A 15,443-nucleotide genomic window follows, 5' to 3' on the forward strand; every position below is an offset into this window, starting at 1 on the left:
ATTGGTTGACTGGTTGCTATGGGTTACCACAATGGGACAAATCTGCCTAATGCTGGTAAACTAGGTTTGTTATATTTGTTTTTGCTTTCAATGATCCAGTTTACACCAGCTGCTCAGACAGAGTATGTTGGTTATAGTAAAATGTCAGATTTGGCACCAAACCCTACATTTTTTTAACAGTATTTCAACAGTATATTAGTAATACATGTCATATGTCCCTTTTCATTTTTGTAAAATCCATGTTATTATCGTAGAAGAACCATAGTTCACTGACAAATGAGTGCTTTCAATTTTGAAAATACAGGTTCAAATATGTTGTTTCTTTAAAAAAAATCTAGCATGTCTTGTTCTATTGTCTTTTTGATCTTATATTCCTTGATCTGTGCCAGTGTATGCTAAACATTTCTTCAGAAAATTATTTAATGTTTAAACTGCCTTCATACGTGTATATCTTTGTGCTATGATTTTCTATATAGCCAAGATGATAACTGCAGTTGCTTGGGTCTACTTGTTGCATGTGTTCCATGCTTGTTAAAATAAATACTCGTTGAAACTTGTTTGCCCCTCTTTACATTTTTAAAATGTTGAAAGGTATGGAGTGATAGTGCTTTGCCCTCTCCTGAGTAGCACTGAGCACCAACTTCCCATAGAGTAGAATGGAGTTGGACTGCTTTAAGCAGTCAAACAAAAAACAAAATGTCCTGATATTTAAGAAAGTTTTGATAAATCCTAAAAATTATTACTGGTAATGCTTTTGGATTTCCCATGTATTCTTAATTTTGCCCCAGCCTTTACCCCAACATTATAAATATTGGCTCCACTGCAAACCAGAAAACTTGAAACTTAAAATCTTACAATGATGAAGGTTAAAGTGGCCATAGGTGCAACAAACGGCAAGTTTGTATATGGAATTGACAGGTCAAGAAAGTAACAAGGCTCAACTGTCACTCATGTTTTGTCAGATTCTGGGTTACTGGTAAATAAAGAGGCTAAATAAGATAATATTTTGGCATTTAATATATTTGCTTCATGAGTAGATATTATTACCCCCATGGTATGTGTATTGCATTAAAAAATCATTAACTGAATATACTAATACTAACTAGAAGCTACATGATTTACAGGCAAAGTTAATTTGGTTGTTATAGCTCAAATTCAGTTTCCATTTGTTCTTTAGCATCCACTCAATGTGCAATATAGTTTGCTGGTCCACCAGCTTTATCCAGTGCTTCTGTTATGGTTTTCTGGATATATTAGTTGCAAAAGAAAAGGAAAACAACCAGCGGTGTCCAAATGAACACCTAATGTCTTTTCATAAGCAAATTAGGAAAAAGAGCAGTCTGTACTGCAAAATATTTCAATTCTGAGTAGTTCTGTGACACTATGGAAAGATGCAATTACATTGGATAGATGGGTAGGCCTTTTGCAGTTAAAAGATTGACAGATTGATGCTCGCCACCTTTAAATACTATGTGCTTCTGAATAGTTATCTGATAGTATGGATTCATGGCATCATTGGTCAGATCAGCAGTAGTGATGAGTGAAATAATTTTTTTGCCAGGTTTTGCTGCGAAAAAATGCCCATAGACTCCAATGGCCAAAAAAAAGTTGCGTGGACAAAAAATCGCCCATCAACTTCAATGCATTTTGCAAATTTTTGTAGTTTCACAAAGTATTTGGCATAGCAAAGCCAGACAGATTCACTAATTAGCAAGATTGTGGGGTTTTTTTTATTGTGGGGTACCTGGCAGTAAAGTTTAGCAACTATGAAAACCCATAAGTACCTCTAGCTACATGTTTAGTACTCTAAACTGGTGTGGTCCTACCATACAGAATGCTAAATTCTGAATTTTCAGATACTGTACATTGGCAGGTAGGAGACCAATGTTATTTCATGAAAAAGTACTTGTCAGCATCCTCCAGGATGAGTGGACTGGAAAGGTATGTTGCATTTCTTGTCCAAACCAATGATATGTGTTAACATGAAATAACAATATGGACAAGGGCCTGAGATACATAGGACCATTGCATGTCTGGGGCAGAACTTTTTTGCACAAAAAGTAGTTGTTTATTGCCTAGATGAAAGGATGATCCCTACTAAGTTTCATTAAGGCATAGAGTCATTTACAGAGAGGCAAGAACACCAAGGGGTGCTGAAGTGAGCTGTTAGTGGTAATAGGGTTGCATTCACCATCTAATGCAAGACTGAATATATAAATTGTCAGATACACTGGCGGATGGGGCATGGGGGACCAAAGTTTTGCATTAAAAATAGTCATCAATATAGTTCAAACCAATGATTAAAAGGTAAGATGAAATAACCCTGCAGACAGGTCTAATATGTAGGGCCAAAAGGTTTTTTTCATTTCCTGTTTATCTCCTGGATGGGAAGATGATCGCACAATATCCTGCCATGCACTCTGGGGTTATTATACATGGAACTGCCACTGCATTTTATGTCATGTGTTCTAGGAATATACAGAAAACTGGCACAGTATTTATACTACAGTGTACCATATGATTTGGGGGCCTTATATATGAAATTGGTACTGTATTTATCCTGCCGTGTGTGGGGTATTATTCATGAAAATGTCACTACATTTATTTATATATATTCAAAAGGCATCTCTAAATTAATAACTTTTTTATGGTGGGGTTAAACATTTGCCAACATGTGAAATGAACTCAAGAGTCTGGGCCTGAAGAGAGTCCATCTGATGCCCCCTGGCACACTACTTTGACCAGTCAGAGGGAAGTTACAGTTGCCATAATTTCCTATAAGCTGCTTTGCTGTGTCCATGCATCATCCCTGGGCAGATGGGCAGTCATGGGCAATTTACTTAACAAACATTACTATCAGGCTTCCATGCATTTGCAGTGACTTTTTTTACGGTATACGTATATCTATGACTGAGGCTGGTAAGGGTGAAGGCACACTGGGCATATGGGCCACTTCTGTCAGGCTGTGTTTTGTAGGCAGGTGGAGAGAAGCAGACGCACTCCTATATGCTTCTGTGTGTAGGTTTGCTGACAGGCATGGTGTTGGCCTGAGTGCAGCTACACGGAGTGGCGATCAGCCTGATAAACATGAAAGCATGCAGTTTTGGGCCAATCTCTGCTCTGTGTACTCAACACCAACATACACTGTGTACGTCCGCCTCACTTCCTGTGGCTCACCTCTCCACCCCAACATGCTCCATCTACATCCACCACTTCCTGTAGCCCACCTCTCCACCCCAGCATACTCGTCAACCTTTATTCCCGTGGCCCACGCCCTCAACTCCAGACTTCAACTGAACATTGGCCAGGCTGGGCTCTCCCCAGTAGCAGCAGTAAAAAACGGCAATTAAACTTTATTTAGCAAGTGACAGCATGCATGAGCAACTACTAGTTTACTAAGGAGGCAAAAATAATGCATCTGTTTCCTTACACCACTGTCAGAGACTGACCAAACCAATAAACACACAAATAAAAATCTATACAGTGTATTAAATATATGCAATGTACAATTCAGTGTAATTAACTTCATTTTGAACACCACTTTCCCACCAATGTCCAAAATGTTTCTCTAACAACTATGGTACGAAAAAATAACGGGTTTGTTTCAGGCATGTCTTGGTGTTAAACCTTTTCTGTCTCAGCCATTCCCAATGCATATTCTATCTTGTATTATGTTATTTTCACTTTTCTGGATACAATACAGATTTTGTTGTGGATAAAAAAATATAAGGGGATATAAAAACCATTATGATAAATTTATTATACAGTTCAGATCTGTTTAGAAGAAGAATATTTATTATCTTGCAATTAAAGCTTCCAAAAGTCCAGTTCTATTTTTTACATTGTTTGAACATAGAATAATGGAAGCATTTCTTGGTTGATAAGGAATTTGGCCAAAACTGACCCACTTTAAAAAACATAAGTGCAGAGAAGTATGCAGGTTCCCTAAATACTAAACTTCCCAATAATCAGACCACAAATCTCTAAATGTTGGAAAAATGTTTTTAATAAAAACATATATATATAATACTTCCAACTCATATTTGTAAAGTTGTTTAAAATCTTTCTCCCAAAAAAGTTTCAAAAGTTGGTGCAAAAAAAAAAATGGTTATTTGAAAAGCTTCATTGTAGCCCTCAACCCTTGAAGATGCTGCCATCAGACAACATTCATTGCCATTCATTGACGACATGTTTTTCCATAGAACAGAACCATTACACAACTTAATAAATATGTGAGATTTACTGGATAATTTTCCATATCTAGACTGTAAGTAGTAATTAACATTGAGTTGTACACATTAATTTTGTACCATGCCCTAATAATAAGATATATAGCTATTTGTGTTCTTTGTGTCCAATCAGGTCAGTACCCACTTGTACTTGAAATTTCCAAAGCCCTTTATCTATCCCCAAGGCACTCTGGCTTGAATTACAGGACCCTGCTATTGGCAATGTGGATTGTGGGAGGCCAGATAGTAAGATGCCCATGGTAACTACTTCTGTTGTGGTGTTATATAAATAAAAAGCTTAAATTTATACCTTTTCATTCATCACACACAACAGTTTTAACCCAGTCAGGGTCGTTCCTGGGCCCGAGCTGCCCTGAGGCAGCGCCTGTGATGCTTCCCCACCTCGGCCCCCAGAGCTCAACTTTTCTTGTGCCAGAGGGGGTCTGGGGAAGGGGGTGCATCACTAGTACACAGAGTGCAGTTGTGCTCTATGCACTACCAGAGACAAAAGTTTAAAACCAGAAATGAAAGTTGTCAGGAGCAGCTGTTAACTTTGGGGGCACTGCCTCATACTGGCAGCAGAATCCAGCTGCATCTGGGGAAATCTTCCTGTATGCAAATGTTTATATTCTAAAATAAGCTTGCGCACCTATACACATTACCCTGAGAGGCAGAAGGACTATTTTATAAAATTGGCTTTTTCTTGCCATTTTGCTGACATACTAATTAAGCAACAGGTTATTCTGGGCTCCCACAAGCCTTTCTTGCACCAACATTGATCATATTGTGTGCATTCTAACTAGAGAGAGATTGGCACCATGGTAAGCAATAAACATAATCTGCTATGCTTGTAGTGTCGTTTATAAAATAGTAAACAAAATAGTACCTTTATTTTTTTATAAAATCATAGTACAGTGCAGCTAGTAAAGTAAGTTTTGTATGTTAAATACACAATTTCTAGCCTCATTCTGTATAAGGGTTTAGTTCTCATTTAAAGAAGACCTCAAAACCCCCAGAAATGTGTTCAAACTTTACATAACTCGACTTTACATAACCTGACAACTTTTGTAAAATGGGAGTGGTATTTAGGGGGTGTGGTCACAAAAATGGTCAAAAAAAATGTTGCCTCCCTATGTGCAGCATTTGTTTTTGCCCCTCTCAATCTTTCAAATGTTGGGAGGTATGATATATAACATCAAATAAAGTTGGTTAGGATTACCTCATTGACTGCCAGTTCTGTCCATTTATTTGCAATTATTCTTGTCTTTGCCAGTGCTACTTCTAATATATTTATATAAGTCTTGCAATATAACATTTTTCTATAATCTACATGTCACATACTTTTGTAATCATATGCAGGTATGAAATGATTTAGGGTGAACTCTGCATTCTCATCTCTGATTGGCTATTTGCATCAAAGGACAAGATAGATATAATTCTTTTTATAGATATCAAAATCAGGGAACATCCAGATCCTAATATATTTTTAGTAGCATTTTTGTAGCTACCAAATATTTATATGTCTACAAAACTTTTCTTATTTTGACTCATATTAAAACTTGAGAGCATGACAGCTCCAACTTTTACTAATAACGCAGAATACAATGTGCAGAGCAAATTATGCCATTTTCACACACGTTCACCTAATAGTTTTGTGGAAAGTAAGCAGTATATACAGTAAGTACTATATAAACACATTTGTATAACGACCCGAAACTCAATCTACACGTCTGTAGGAGTATCAGCTCGCCCTGTGATACTCGTCGCAAGTCTATCTTTGAAAAGAGTGTTTTATTGCATATAACCAATCACACGTTAGATTTAGAATGAGGCTTGGAACTCACACGATGTTCGTAGAAAAACTTTGGTATTCTGCTTCCACTCGCCAGCACGGAAATCAGGTACGGTCAGCACGGTTGTACTAATATTTCTTAAGCTGCGGTGAAAGATGATGCTTCATTACGTGGTTTATTTGCCTTGCAAAATACATAGCCATACAATATTGATTAGACCATATTTTGGAGATATACAAAGGGGAACATATAGCAGCAGAGGACTTTGCACTTCATGTAAAGCTGTGACATTTGTACAGCGCTTGAGGTGGAGCTATTTATAGTATAGATTGCATGACACGTGATATCTGAAGGAATTTTGTTAATGATTCTGCAATACAATAATAATTCTGATATTGCCATATATTATGCAAAGCAGTAAACACTCTAACAGTACCAGTATGTGTTTCTTCTGCCACTTTCCAACTTTTAAATAGGGGTCTAGCTATGTGAAGTGACAATTTTAGTGTTACTGTTACTTTTTATTACTTACCTTTCTATTCAGGCGTTCTCCTATTCATATTCCAGTCTCTAATTTAAATCAGTGCCTGGTTGCTAGGGTAATTTCGACCCTAGCAACCAGATATCTGCTGAAATTCCAACTTGAGAGCAGCTAGATAAAAAGCTAAATAGTTAAAGCTAAATATCAGAAGAATATTTAGCAGAATATCACTCTCTAAATCATACTAAAAGTTAAATGTGACCAACCTCTATAACTCAGCACAGCTTTTTTAGCAACCACCATAGCCACCCCTCGTTACCAGCTAACGGCTGCTGAACTACCTTCGAAATTTCCCAAAGCTGTGACTACCAGCTTATTTACCATCAGCCTCCAGTAGGCACTGATGCTGCTTTATCAGCATCACTGCTACTGCCCACTCCCATTATTGCCTATATATCAGCTTCTTGCAGGACAATTACTCCTAACCCACATTCAGTCCCTTCAACTGAATCCTTGCAGCATTTTTAGACTCTTTTAACAGTTGCCAATTAACAGTTAACAATGCCATTGCTGCCTTCTATAGAAAGATAACACTACTTAAATACATTTTAGCCTTTGGAGTTATTAACCATATTATGCTGGCATTATTAATGTCAGGTTGAAAAAGATGTTAAACTGGCAAAATTAGTTGTCTCAAACTTTTTAAACAAAAAAAAGGCTTTGAGATTATTGTGATTTTGTTACCAATTTTTACACCAATTTACTGCTAAATTAATCTGCATTCTCACTGGTCACTTGGTCATCTGCCTTAAAGAACAAGTGGTGTAGTGGGATAGTTTTATAGAATTTTATGTAAAATAAGTAAAATCATCCTTACATCAAATCCTGGATAACCAGGGAATTATAATTTATATTTATCAGGGAAACAATTTTGAATTGTTTCCCTGTCTCACTGTAGAGACTTACAGACTTCCCCCAAGGCTCGTGTGGCCGTTGTCTCAGTAGTTGACATCAGGCTTGGGGGGGGTGGGATTAAGTTCTGATAGGCTCCAAGCACATCATCAGCTACTGCAACATAGTGGACAGGAATAAAAAGACACATTGAGATGGTGGTCTGGAAGTTAAAGGGGCACAATACCAAAGTAAAATGACTTTATTTTGTAAAAGAGATTTTCTTCAAAAATATGTAGTGTTATTACTCACAACAGCATATCCTGTCACTAGTAACAACAGCATATACATTCACTTGTTTTACAGATCCTAGAAATACCAGTATTGCACTTATTACCTCTTTTACATGCCCACGGAGCACTCTTTAGCCTAGCTTATGTAAAGCAACAAGCAAATCTTTGTGAGAATGTGGGCAGCAACAGAATTCAAAGTCCATGTTCTTTACTGTCATGGGGCTGCTGTATTACTGCTTTTGTACACAGCTCTTTAACAAATATACATTTACTGTGTAATAATTAGGGATGCACCAAATCCACTTTTTTGGATAAATCTTCATTAGCATATGCTAATTTGGTTACGGAAAGGTTACATTTCCAACTTCTGTGTTTACGTGACAAAAAGTCACGCGATTTTTAGGATTGGGTTCGGCCAGAAGCATGGATTCAGCCAAATCCGAATCCTGCCGAAAAAGGCCAAATCCCGAACCGAATCCTGGATTCGGTGCATCCCTAGTAATAATAATACTAATAGTAATAACATTTTTATAGGAAGACAAGGCAATGTGTAAGCTGCATACATCTTATTCTACAGTGCTCAGTGGCATAAATAGTGGACCACGGGCCCTGATGCAAAAACTGAACATGCACCCCCTGCTGGAAGATGTGCTTGCTTTTACCTCTGACCTCTTGTGTGCATGGTGACTCGGCAAGCCCTATTGGGATGGGGGGTGGGGCGCAAGCCTAGGTGCAATTGCAACCGCTGCTCCCACCAACCATTTTTTTATGTAGTTGAGATACATTTTTGGCTGCCTTCACAATTAATTTTCTATATTTTTCCAGCTGTGTAACATCAAAGCATGTAACCAATTATCTCCTTACTCATTTTATCAGTTTTCTTCACTATCAGCTTGGAACGTCTGTGGGACACATTTTTGATTATTAGACTGGGACAAGCTTTACTATATTATCTACTCTCCAAAACCACAATCTGGCTGTAAGGATGTCAATAGCGGCTGTTTTCAGAATAAATGTCTTTGCTCGTCAAACCCCTTGGTGTGCATTAAGTGAGGCTGTAATTTCTGCTAATATTGTCACTTCAAGAAGAAGGCTGCACCGCAAGGCCTTTTATCACTCACAACAGAAGGGACATAATGGTACGTAAACACATTGTAATTCATAATTGTGTTATGCTGTGAATTCTGACAACACTCAAACCACATTGTCTGCTTTAAGCCTTTGTTTGCTTTAAGCCTTAACAAAAAAAAATTATGCATATGCATGATTTTGTTATTTTGTTAGCTAAGCGTAGGCTAAGGCGGCCATACAACCTAAGAGCCTGTTGGATTTGTACCTGATATGACCACCATACGGCAAATTATAAGATCATAATAGGCACCTGTGCAGACCGTCGGGAGAGTACTGCATCAACTAGCCAATGCAGGCGTCAACCCAACTGGACTCGGGCTGAAGGAGCAAGCTAAAATCTGTCCGTGTATGGCCAGCATTAGTCCACCTGCTTGGTGTGTTCTGTTGGTTCATTAAAGATGTCATGTCTAACCATTCCTGATATAATTATTGGTAATTTGGCCATTAGATCTATTTTGCCATAGCAGCTTTTAACTAAAGACTAATGTACAACTATAAAACTGGCAAAACCTATTTCTTTTTTACATTCAAGTAAGTGTCCTTTATTTTTGCCTTTATAGAAATGACAAATGTGATAACCCAGAGACATGGAACTATTCTGACAATTGGAATTAACAGGCCAGAAGCCAGAAATGCTGTGAATCCAGAGACAGCTTCCCAGCTTGTTGAGGCCTTTAATCAGTTTGAGAATGATCCAGGTCTGACTGCGGCTGTAGTCCATGGAATAGGTACACACCACCTTCTTCTTGATAAGTTTGCACTTAGTTCTGCTGAGCTCTAACACACCATGAACTGACACGCAAAATTAATCTGACGGATTACTATGTATATATAAGAACAATAATAATAGCTGTTATCATATTGCCTTTGATTTATCTCCTAGGAGGTAATTTCTGTGCTGGGCTTGATTTAAAGGAAATAGCTCACGATGCAAGTGCATTGAATGTAGAGCAAGATGTCACTAAAGGACGTGGCCCAATGGTAAGCATATTCATTACACATAGTCACACAGCAACAATGGATATTTTTTAATCTACGATGAAGAATGAGCAAACTTTTTTACTTTATACAGTGCACCACTGAGCATTTATTTCAAATGAAAAGGTATAATAAGCAGTTCAGTGACATGATAAGACATGTTAAGCCAGGGTCGGACCGACGTGTTAAATTTACACGCTCGAGGGAGGATGTCGGGTGGGGGGGCCCTGCGAGGGGGGTTGGGGGGGCCCTCCGGGGGGGGGGGCATGGGCACCTGCAGGACCCCTGGGGCGGGAGCCCCGGTGGGCCCTTCACCCCCCAGTCCGACCCTGTGTTGAGCCTTCTAAGACAAATGGCCGGTTGAAGTTTCCTCTGTATATAGGCAGTAGAGAAAAAAAAAACTTTAGGCTTATGTCACACAATATGGTTTTTTTTAACCCTGGTGAAGAAAATAGCAATATTTACTTTTGCAAACTGCCAGTGCAGGCAGCTCTTGATTTTAATGGCATGTTGTGAAACAAAAATACATATATTTCAGAGGACTAAATGATGGCTCCTGCAAAGCCCCATATTTTGTTTCTATCAAGCGTGTGCTCAATATGTGTATTGGTTTTGCCTTTATAGGGCCCATCAAGGATGCAGTTTACCAAGCCAATAATTGCTGCCGTGAGTGGTTATGCAGTTGCAGGAGGAATGGAGTTATCCCTCTTGGCAGATATGCGAGTTGTAGAGAGAAGTGCAATATTTGGAATCTTTTGCAGGCGTTTTGGTATGTTTCTATGCAAATGTATGTACCATATTTAGCTGTTCCATAATTTTTATTAGTCCCTCTTTCATAAAAGCTCACAACCATGCACAAAAACACACACACCTATTATATTAGGAACAAATTACCCTACCAACCTGCTAGGCCCAGATTTGTGAGAAAGCTAAAACATTTGGGCCTGCAGGGGTACAAAGGAAATCTCTGGATTGCATGCATACAGTTGCCATTGGATTATCTTGAAAAAATCATGCAAAAAAATTTAAATGAGAAATACATCTTTATTTAAAATTAAAAAGTGATAGATATATGATAACTGATTATAGAGCTGGGCGGTATGACCAAAAATTTATATCACTGTATTTTTCAAAATTATATCGGTGTCACGGTATTTGACGGTATTTTTTTTTTAGGTATGCAGCTGTTCACAAAGAGATGTTCTCCATCCCTTTGGGAACATTGACTGGGTATTCTTAATAAGGGAAATATTCTTTCCTTCTGGTCATTTACTTAGATGCAGGTTTATGAGACCTTTCGTCAAAGAATTCTGCTTTGCAACGCATTATCAAGAATTAATGAGCTTGGATATGCTGCTGATTATGTTTTTTTAATGTTCTTAGGCAATTTTAAAGTGGACCTTTATTAAAGATACAAAATTGTCTAAAAGAGCACTGCCCTCATAAAACTAGGGTCACAGGTGGAATGTAGCAGGGCTAATATGGAGAGTAATGGTAAAAATCCACTATTTGTGTTCTCTTCTTAAATGTCATGGTTTGGTAAATGGATTTCTCTACTTTCCTAGGAGTGTGCTTCTACATTAGTCTAGCAGCAGTCGCAGCCGCTCTCTCCCCCTCACTGCTGACGTGTCACCTGTGCGCTCATTTCTTCCCCTTCTGCCCAAAGACAAGCGGCGATAAGCCCTTTTATAAAGTTGCGCCCGTGCGTACTGACGTCACATACACACGGGGCGCCCGTGCGTACGTGACGTCAGTACGCACGGGCGCAAGTTTATAAAAGGGCACGCCTCAACCGCAACCCCAATCTACACCGGTATGGGGGTATTTGAAAAACTAATATCAGTTTTTAAAAAAAAAACGGTATTCGGTATATGGCGGTATACCGCCCAGCACTAACTGATTATATCACCTCTGAGTCCTGATTTAATTTCTACACTATAGAAATGATACATGGACTAGGCTACATGGGCTACTCAAATGAACCACTGCAGAAAAAAATTAATAGTTGTCTGTCCTAAGCAAATGTCAACCCATTGATGTATATTTACAGGTAGCTGCATGGGTCATTTACATTTTTTGAATACATGTCAGTCTACACTGTTTAGGGCTTATGTAGACTGGACTAGGTGACTAAACAGCTTTCCTGCTTCAGATTCTCAATGCTTTCCTGCAGAGCACTGCCTCTGTAAATTTCTGTAATAACAACTACATTATAATATAGCTGCATCTGCAGAACACGCACATTGTAAGTGCGAATCAATACAAAAATTGTCATTTATGAAGTAGAAGGCATGGTACAAAAAATGGGTTCAATCTACCTTTTTTTGCTATTTACACTCCACCTTTCATTCTGTTTGATTTGCTGCAGTTCTCTGCGCACTGTTTTGGAGGGGGCAGAATGTATGCACTCTTGAACTTCTGGGTTATAATAAATTACCCCTAAAAACTCTGTGTACCTCAGTCAGTTCCATTACCAAACATAGTAGCTTTTCCATGGCAGCTTCATAGGGAATTTTACATTTGCTGTTACCAAATTTGTTGTATATGCCATTCAATATTTAACAATTTATATTGGCAGGTGTTCCTCTAATTGATGGTGGGACAGTAAGACTTCCCCAGCTCATTGGGCTTTCCCGAGCCCTCGATCTTATCCTTACAGGTCGGCCAATCAATTCTCAAGAAGCATATGAATTTGGATTAGCTAATCGTGTGGTACCTGATGGCCAAGGTGGGTATAGTCTTATTCACAAGAACAATATCTGGCTTTCCAAATGTATATAACTTATGTAATTAATATGACCTGTGTGTGCACAATGCACCTGTCACTTTGAATTAAATATATCTTTTTAGTTAGTCAGATCAAAATTCTGGCAGCCAAAGGTACTTCAATTAGATACTGAATTGCAGTTTCTTACCATTGTGACTCCTTGGGCACTGGCATTAAAGGTATGGGACTTGTTTTCCAGAATGCCTGGGACCTGGGGTTTTCCGGATAAGGGATCTTTTCATTTAAATATTGAATAAAACCAATAGACTTGTTTTGCCCCCAATAAGGAGTAATTATATCTTAGCTGGGTGACGCTTGCAGGTAGCCCGGGCTGGTGCCTTTCCTTTTCCTTTAAGGATGACATAACAAACAAGTAGTTTACTACTGAGTAGAAGTAAACTTGTGAAACGTCCATTTGTAATTTTTTTTTTTAATTTCAGTTCCTAACTAAAAAAAAAATAATATGGATCTTTGATTTGCTGAAATGATAAACAACTTTAATGCCATCCTCAGGGTCGGACTGGGCCGCCGGGACACCGGGAAAAATCCCGGTGGGCCCCGGCGGCCCAGACCCGACCCTTGCCGGCGCTCCCCCTCCCGAACGCTCCTCCCCTGACGCGTCAAATTTATGCGCCCGGGGAGGACGTCGGGTGGGGGCCCTGCGAGGGGGGTTAAGGGGGCCCCTACGGGGGGGGGGATTTGAGGACGCGCCCGGATGAGTGCACATGAAGGGCCCCCGGGACGGGAGTCCCGGTGGGCCCTTCACAGCCCAGTCCGACCCTGGCCATCCTTGTGTAACATTAGTATGTTCCTAATCTTTTTTCAGTTTGTCTTCATATAGAATCTGAAATAATGACCTTTTTACCCATGTGCATTCTATTTTTTGGAAATATTAATTGAGAATATTCCACATTTAAGCACTGTAGATAGTTTGACAGCTGACAGGATGCATTTGAAATAGTTTACATGTATCATCAACATATTGCATGTAAACTGCATCATATGCAGCACCCCGAGGCCGCCCCCCCATCCCCCCTCCCGCAGCGCAAACGCACATGCGCCAAAGTTAAAACTCCCATACTATGCAGTGGGGAGAGGTCCCCATTGCTTCGTATGGGAGCAAATTTTTAAAATTTGCCTGTGGCGGGGCGGCATGCCGCCCCTATGTTTGTGCCGCCATAGGCCCAGGCCTTTGTGGCCTCGCCACAAATCCGGGCCTGATCATATGCAACCTGTCATATGTCACACTAACTTCGCTGACTCTTGCTGGAATATTAGCTACAATTAATTAATAAAAATACTTCAATAATGAATTATTCTTTAATGTAATTTCCAGTGTATCTTCATGTTTTCATTTATTATAAGGAAAACGTTTACAAAATTTTTCTTAACAAATGTTTAACTTTGTTTTTCAGGCTTACAGTGCGCTATTGAGTTAGCACACAGTATATCATCCTTTCCACAGAAGTGCATGCTCGCTGATAGAGCCTCCGCCTACAACAGCACATTTGACGCATCAAGTTTTACAGATGCAATGCAGTATGAATATGATTCTGGAGCGAAGGTTCTGGTTGAAGAGTCTGTTCCTGGAGCCAAAAGATTTAGCGCAGGAGAAGGAAGGAAAGGAAAATTCTAGTTTGCATTTGCATGAAAATTGAATTTCATTAAATTAGAAGTGGGTCCTTGGCATTTAAGGCAAAATTGGTGCAATATTTATTTAAGTATCATGTCATGCTAGAAGACAAGGCAGGTTTGGTCCTTTCTATTAACTTAATCATGTACAAATCTAGGAACTCTGTGCAATCATCTATACATGAATCTCATTATCCTTGGTGGCAAAATTCTGTTTGCTTCTGCATTTTTTAATATTATATTTTTGAAGTATAAGGTGCAATGTACAGGGCACATGGAATCAATGAAGCCCTGGTAGTCACATTTGCATTGAGGAGGTGCTATTTTCAGGGCACCCATTGCAGCTTTGCGCACCCATTGATGCCAGCAAGTTACAAACAAACCTTGCACATAGCTTACCAACACAGATGCCAAACTGGGTCCACTCTTGCAAGGTGTACTATGTGCAATTGCCCTAAAAAGGAAATCATTGAGAGAAATTTCAAAGTACCTGTACTGTGAAGAACAATAATAGATAAACATTATTACTTGCCACCAGCTCCCTTTTGTGACATCCCATAATTTGATGATGGAGTGCTACCAAGAAGGGTATTGCTTCTGGTTGACTGTTGTTTCCCCCTCTTGGCACCATTTTAGCTTTTTTACATTCTTTACAGTACTACCAGTATTAACAACTACATAAAAAGCATCCCAAATGATTACCTCCTCCAGCAGAACTACAAGTTTATTTTCCACAAAAGCTATGATTTATACAAGTTTAACCTCCCCCAAAAGCTATGATTACAATAAGATCTTTGTGCCAGACCTGGGGCTGATTACATCAGTACTGGTGACCTCAGTGTACCGCATGCCAGTCTGTGTAATGAGTTTTATGCAGACAATTTTTTTCAATATTGGCGTAAATTTTGCCTTGAAGGATCAAAGCAGCATGCCTTATTTTCTGATAAGGAAAAGGCAGCTAAAAGGGGGAATTAGGAACAGAGCACAATTAGGTTACTCTAACTAAATGGAATGATTGAAAGATGTAAAAGATTTCCAGTACCAATCCTAAAAATTCTGTTTAGTGGCAAAGGTCGGTACCACAAATAACAGCCAACACAAACAGAATCTCAAAACCTAAATGCTGAGACACATGGGCATTTGCAATAAACAAACAAGTTTACACTGGCACCCAGGGCTTCCATCAGAAACTTTGGGGCTCCGCACAAGTTTTTATATATATATATATATATATATATATATTTATAT

General features: G+C 39.0%; 1 protein-coding gene across 1 annotated transcript; it reads left to right on the forward strand.

The window, feature by feature from the left end:
- Nucleotides 1–6,049: 6,049 nt before the first annotated feature.
- On the forward strand, nucleotides 6,050–15,188 carry LOC100488770 (probable enoyl-CoA hydratase echA8). Its single transcript, XM_002932671.5, has 7 exons — nucleotides 6,050–6,130; nucleotides 8,564–8,826; nucleotides 9,379–9,546; nucleotides 9,702–9,799; nucleotides 10,421–10,565; nucleotides 12,375–12,524; nucleotides 13,979–15,188. The coding sequence occupies exons 2-7, from the start codon at nucleotides 8,673–8,675 to the stop codon at nucleotides 14,197–14,199; spliced, it is 936 nt and encodes a 311-aa protein (XP_002932717.2). The 5' UTR covers nucleotides 6,050–6,130; nucleotides 8,564–8,672; the 3' UTR covers nucleotides 14,200–15,188.
- Nucleotides 15,189–15,443: the final 255 nt, after the last annotated feature.

Source organism: Xenopus tropicalis, chromosome 6 (genome assembly GCF_000004195.4).
Source record: "Xenopus tropicalis strain Nigerian chromosome 6, UCB_Xtro_10.0, whole genome shotgun sequence".
In the NCBI taxonomy this organism is placed as follows: Eukaryota; Metazoa; Chordata; class Amphibia; order Anura; family Pipidae; genus Xenopus; species Xenopus tropicalis.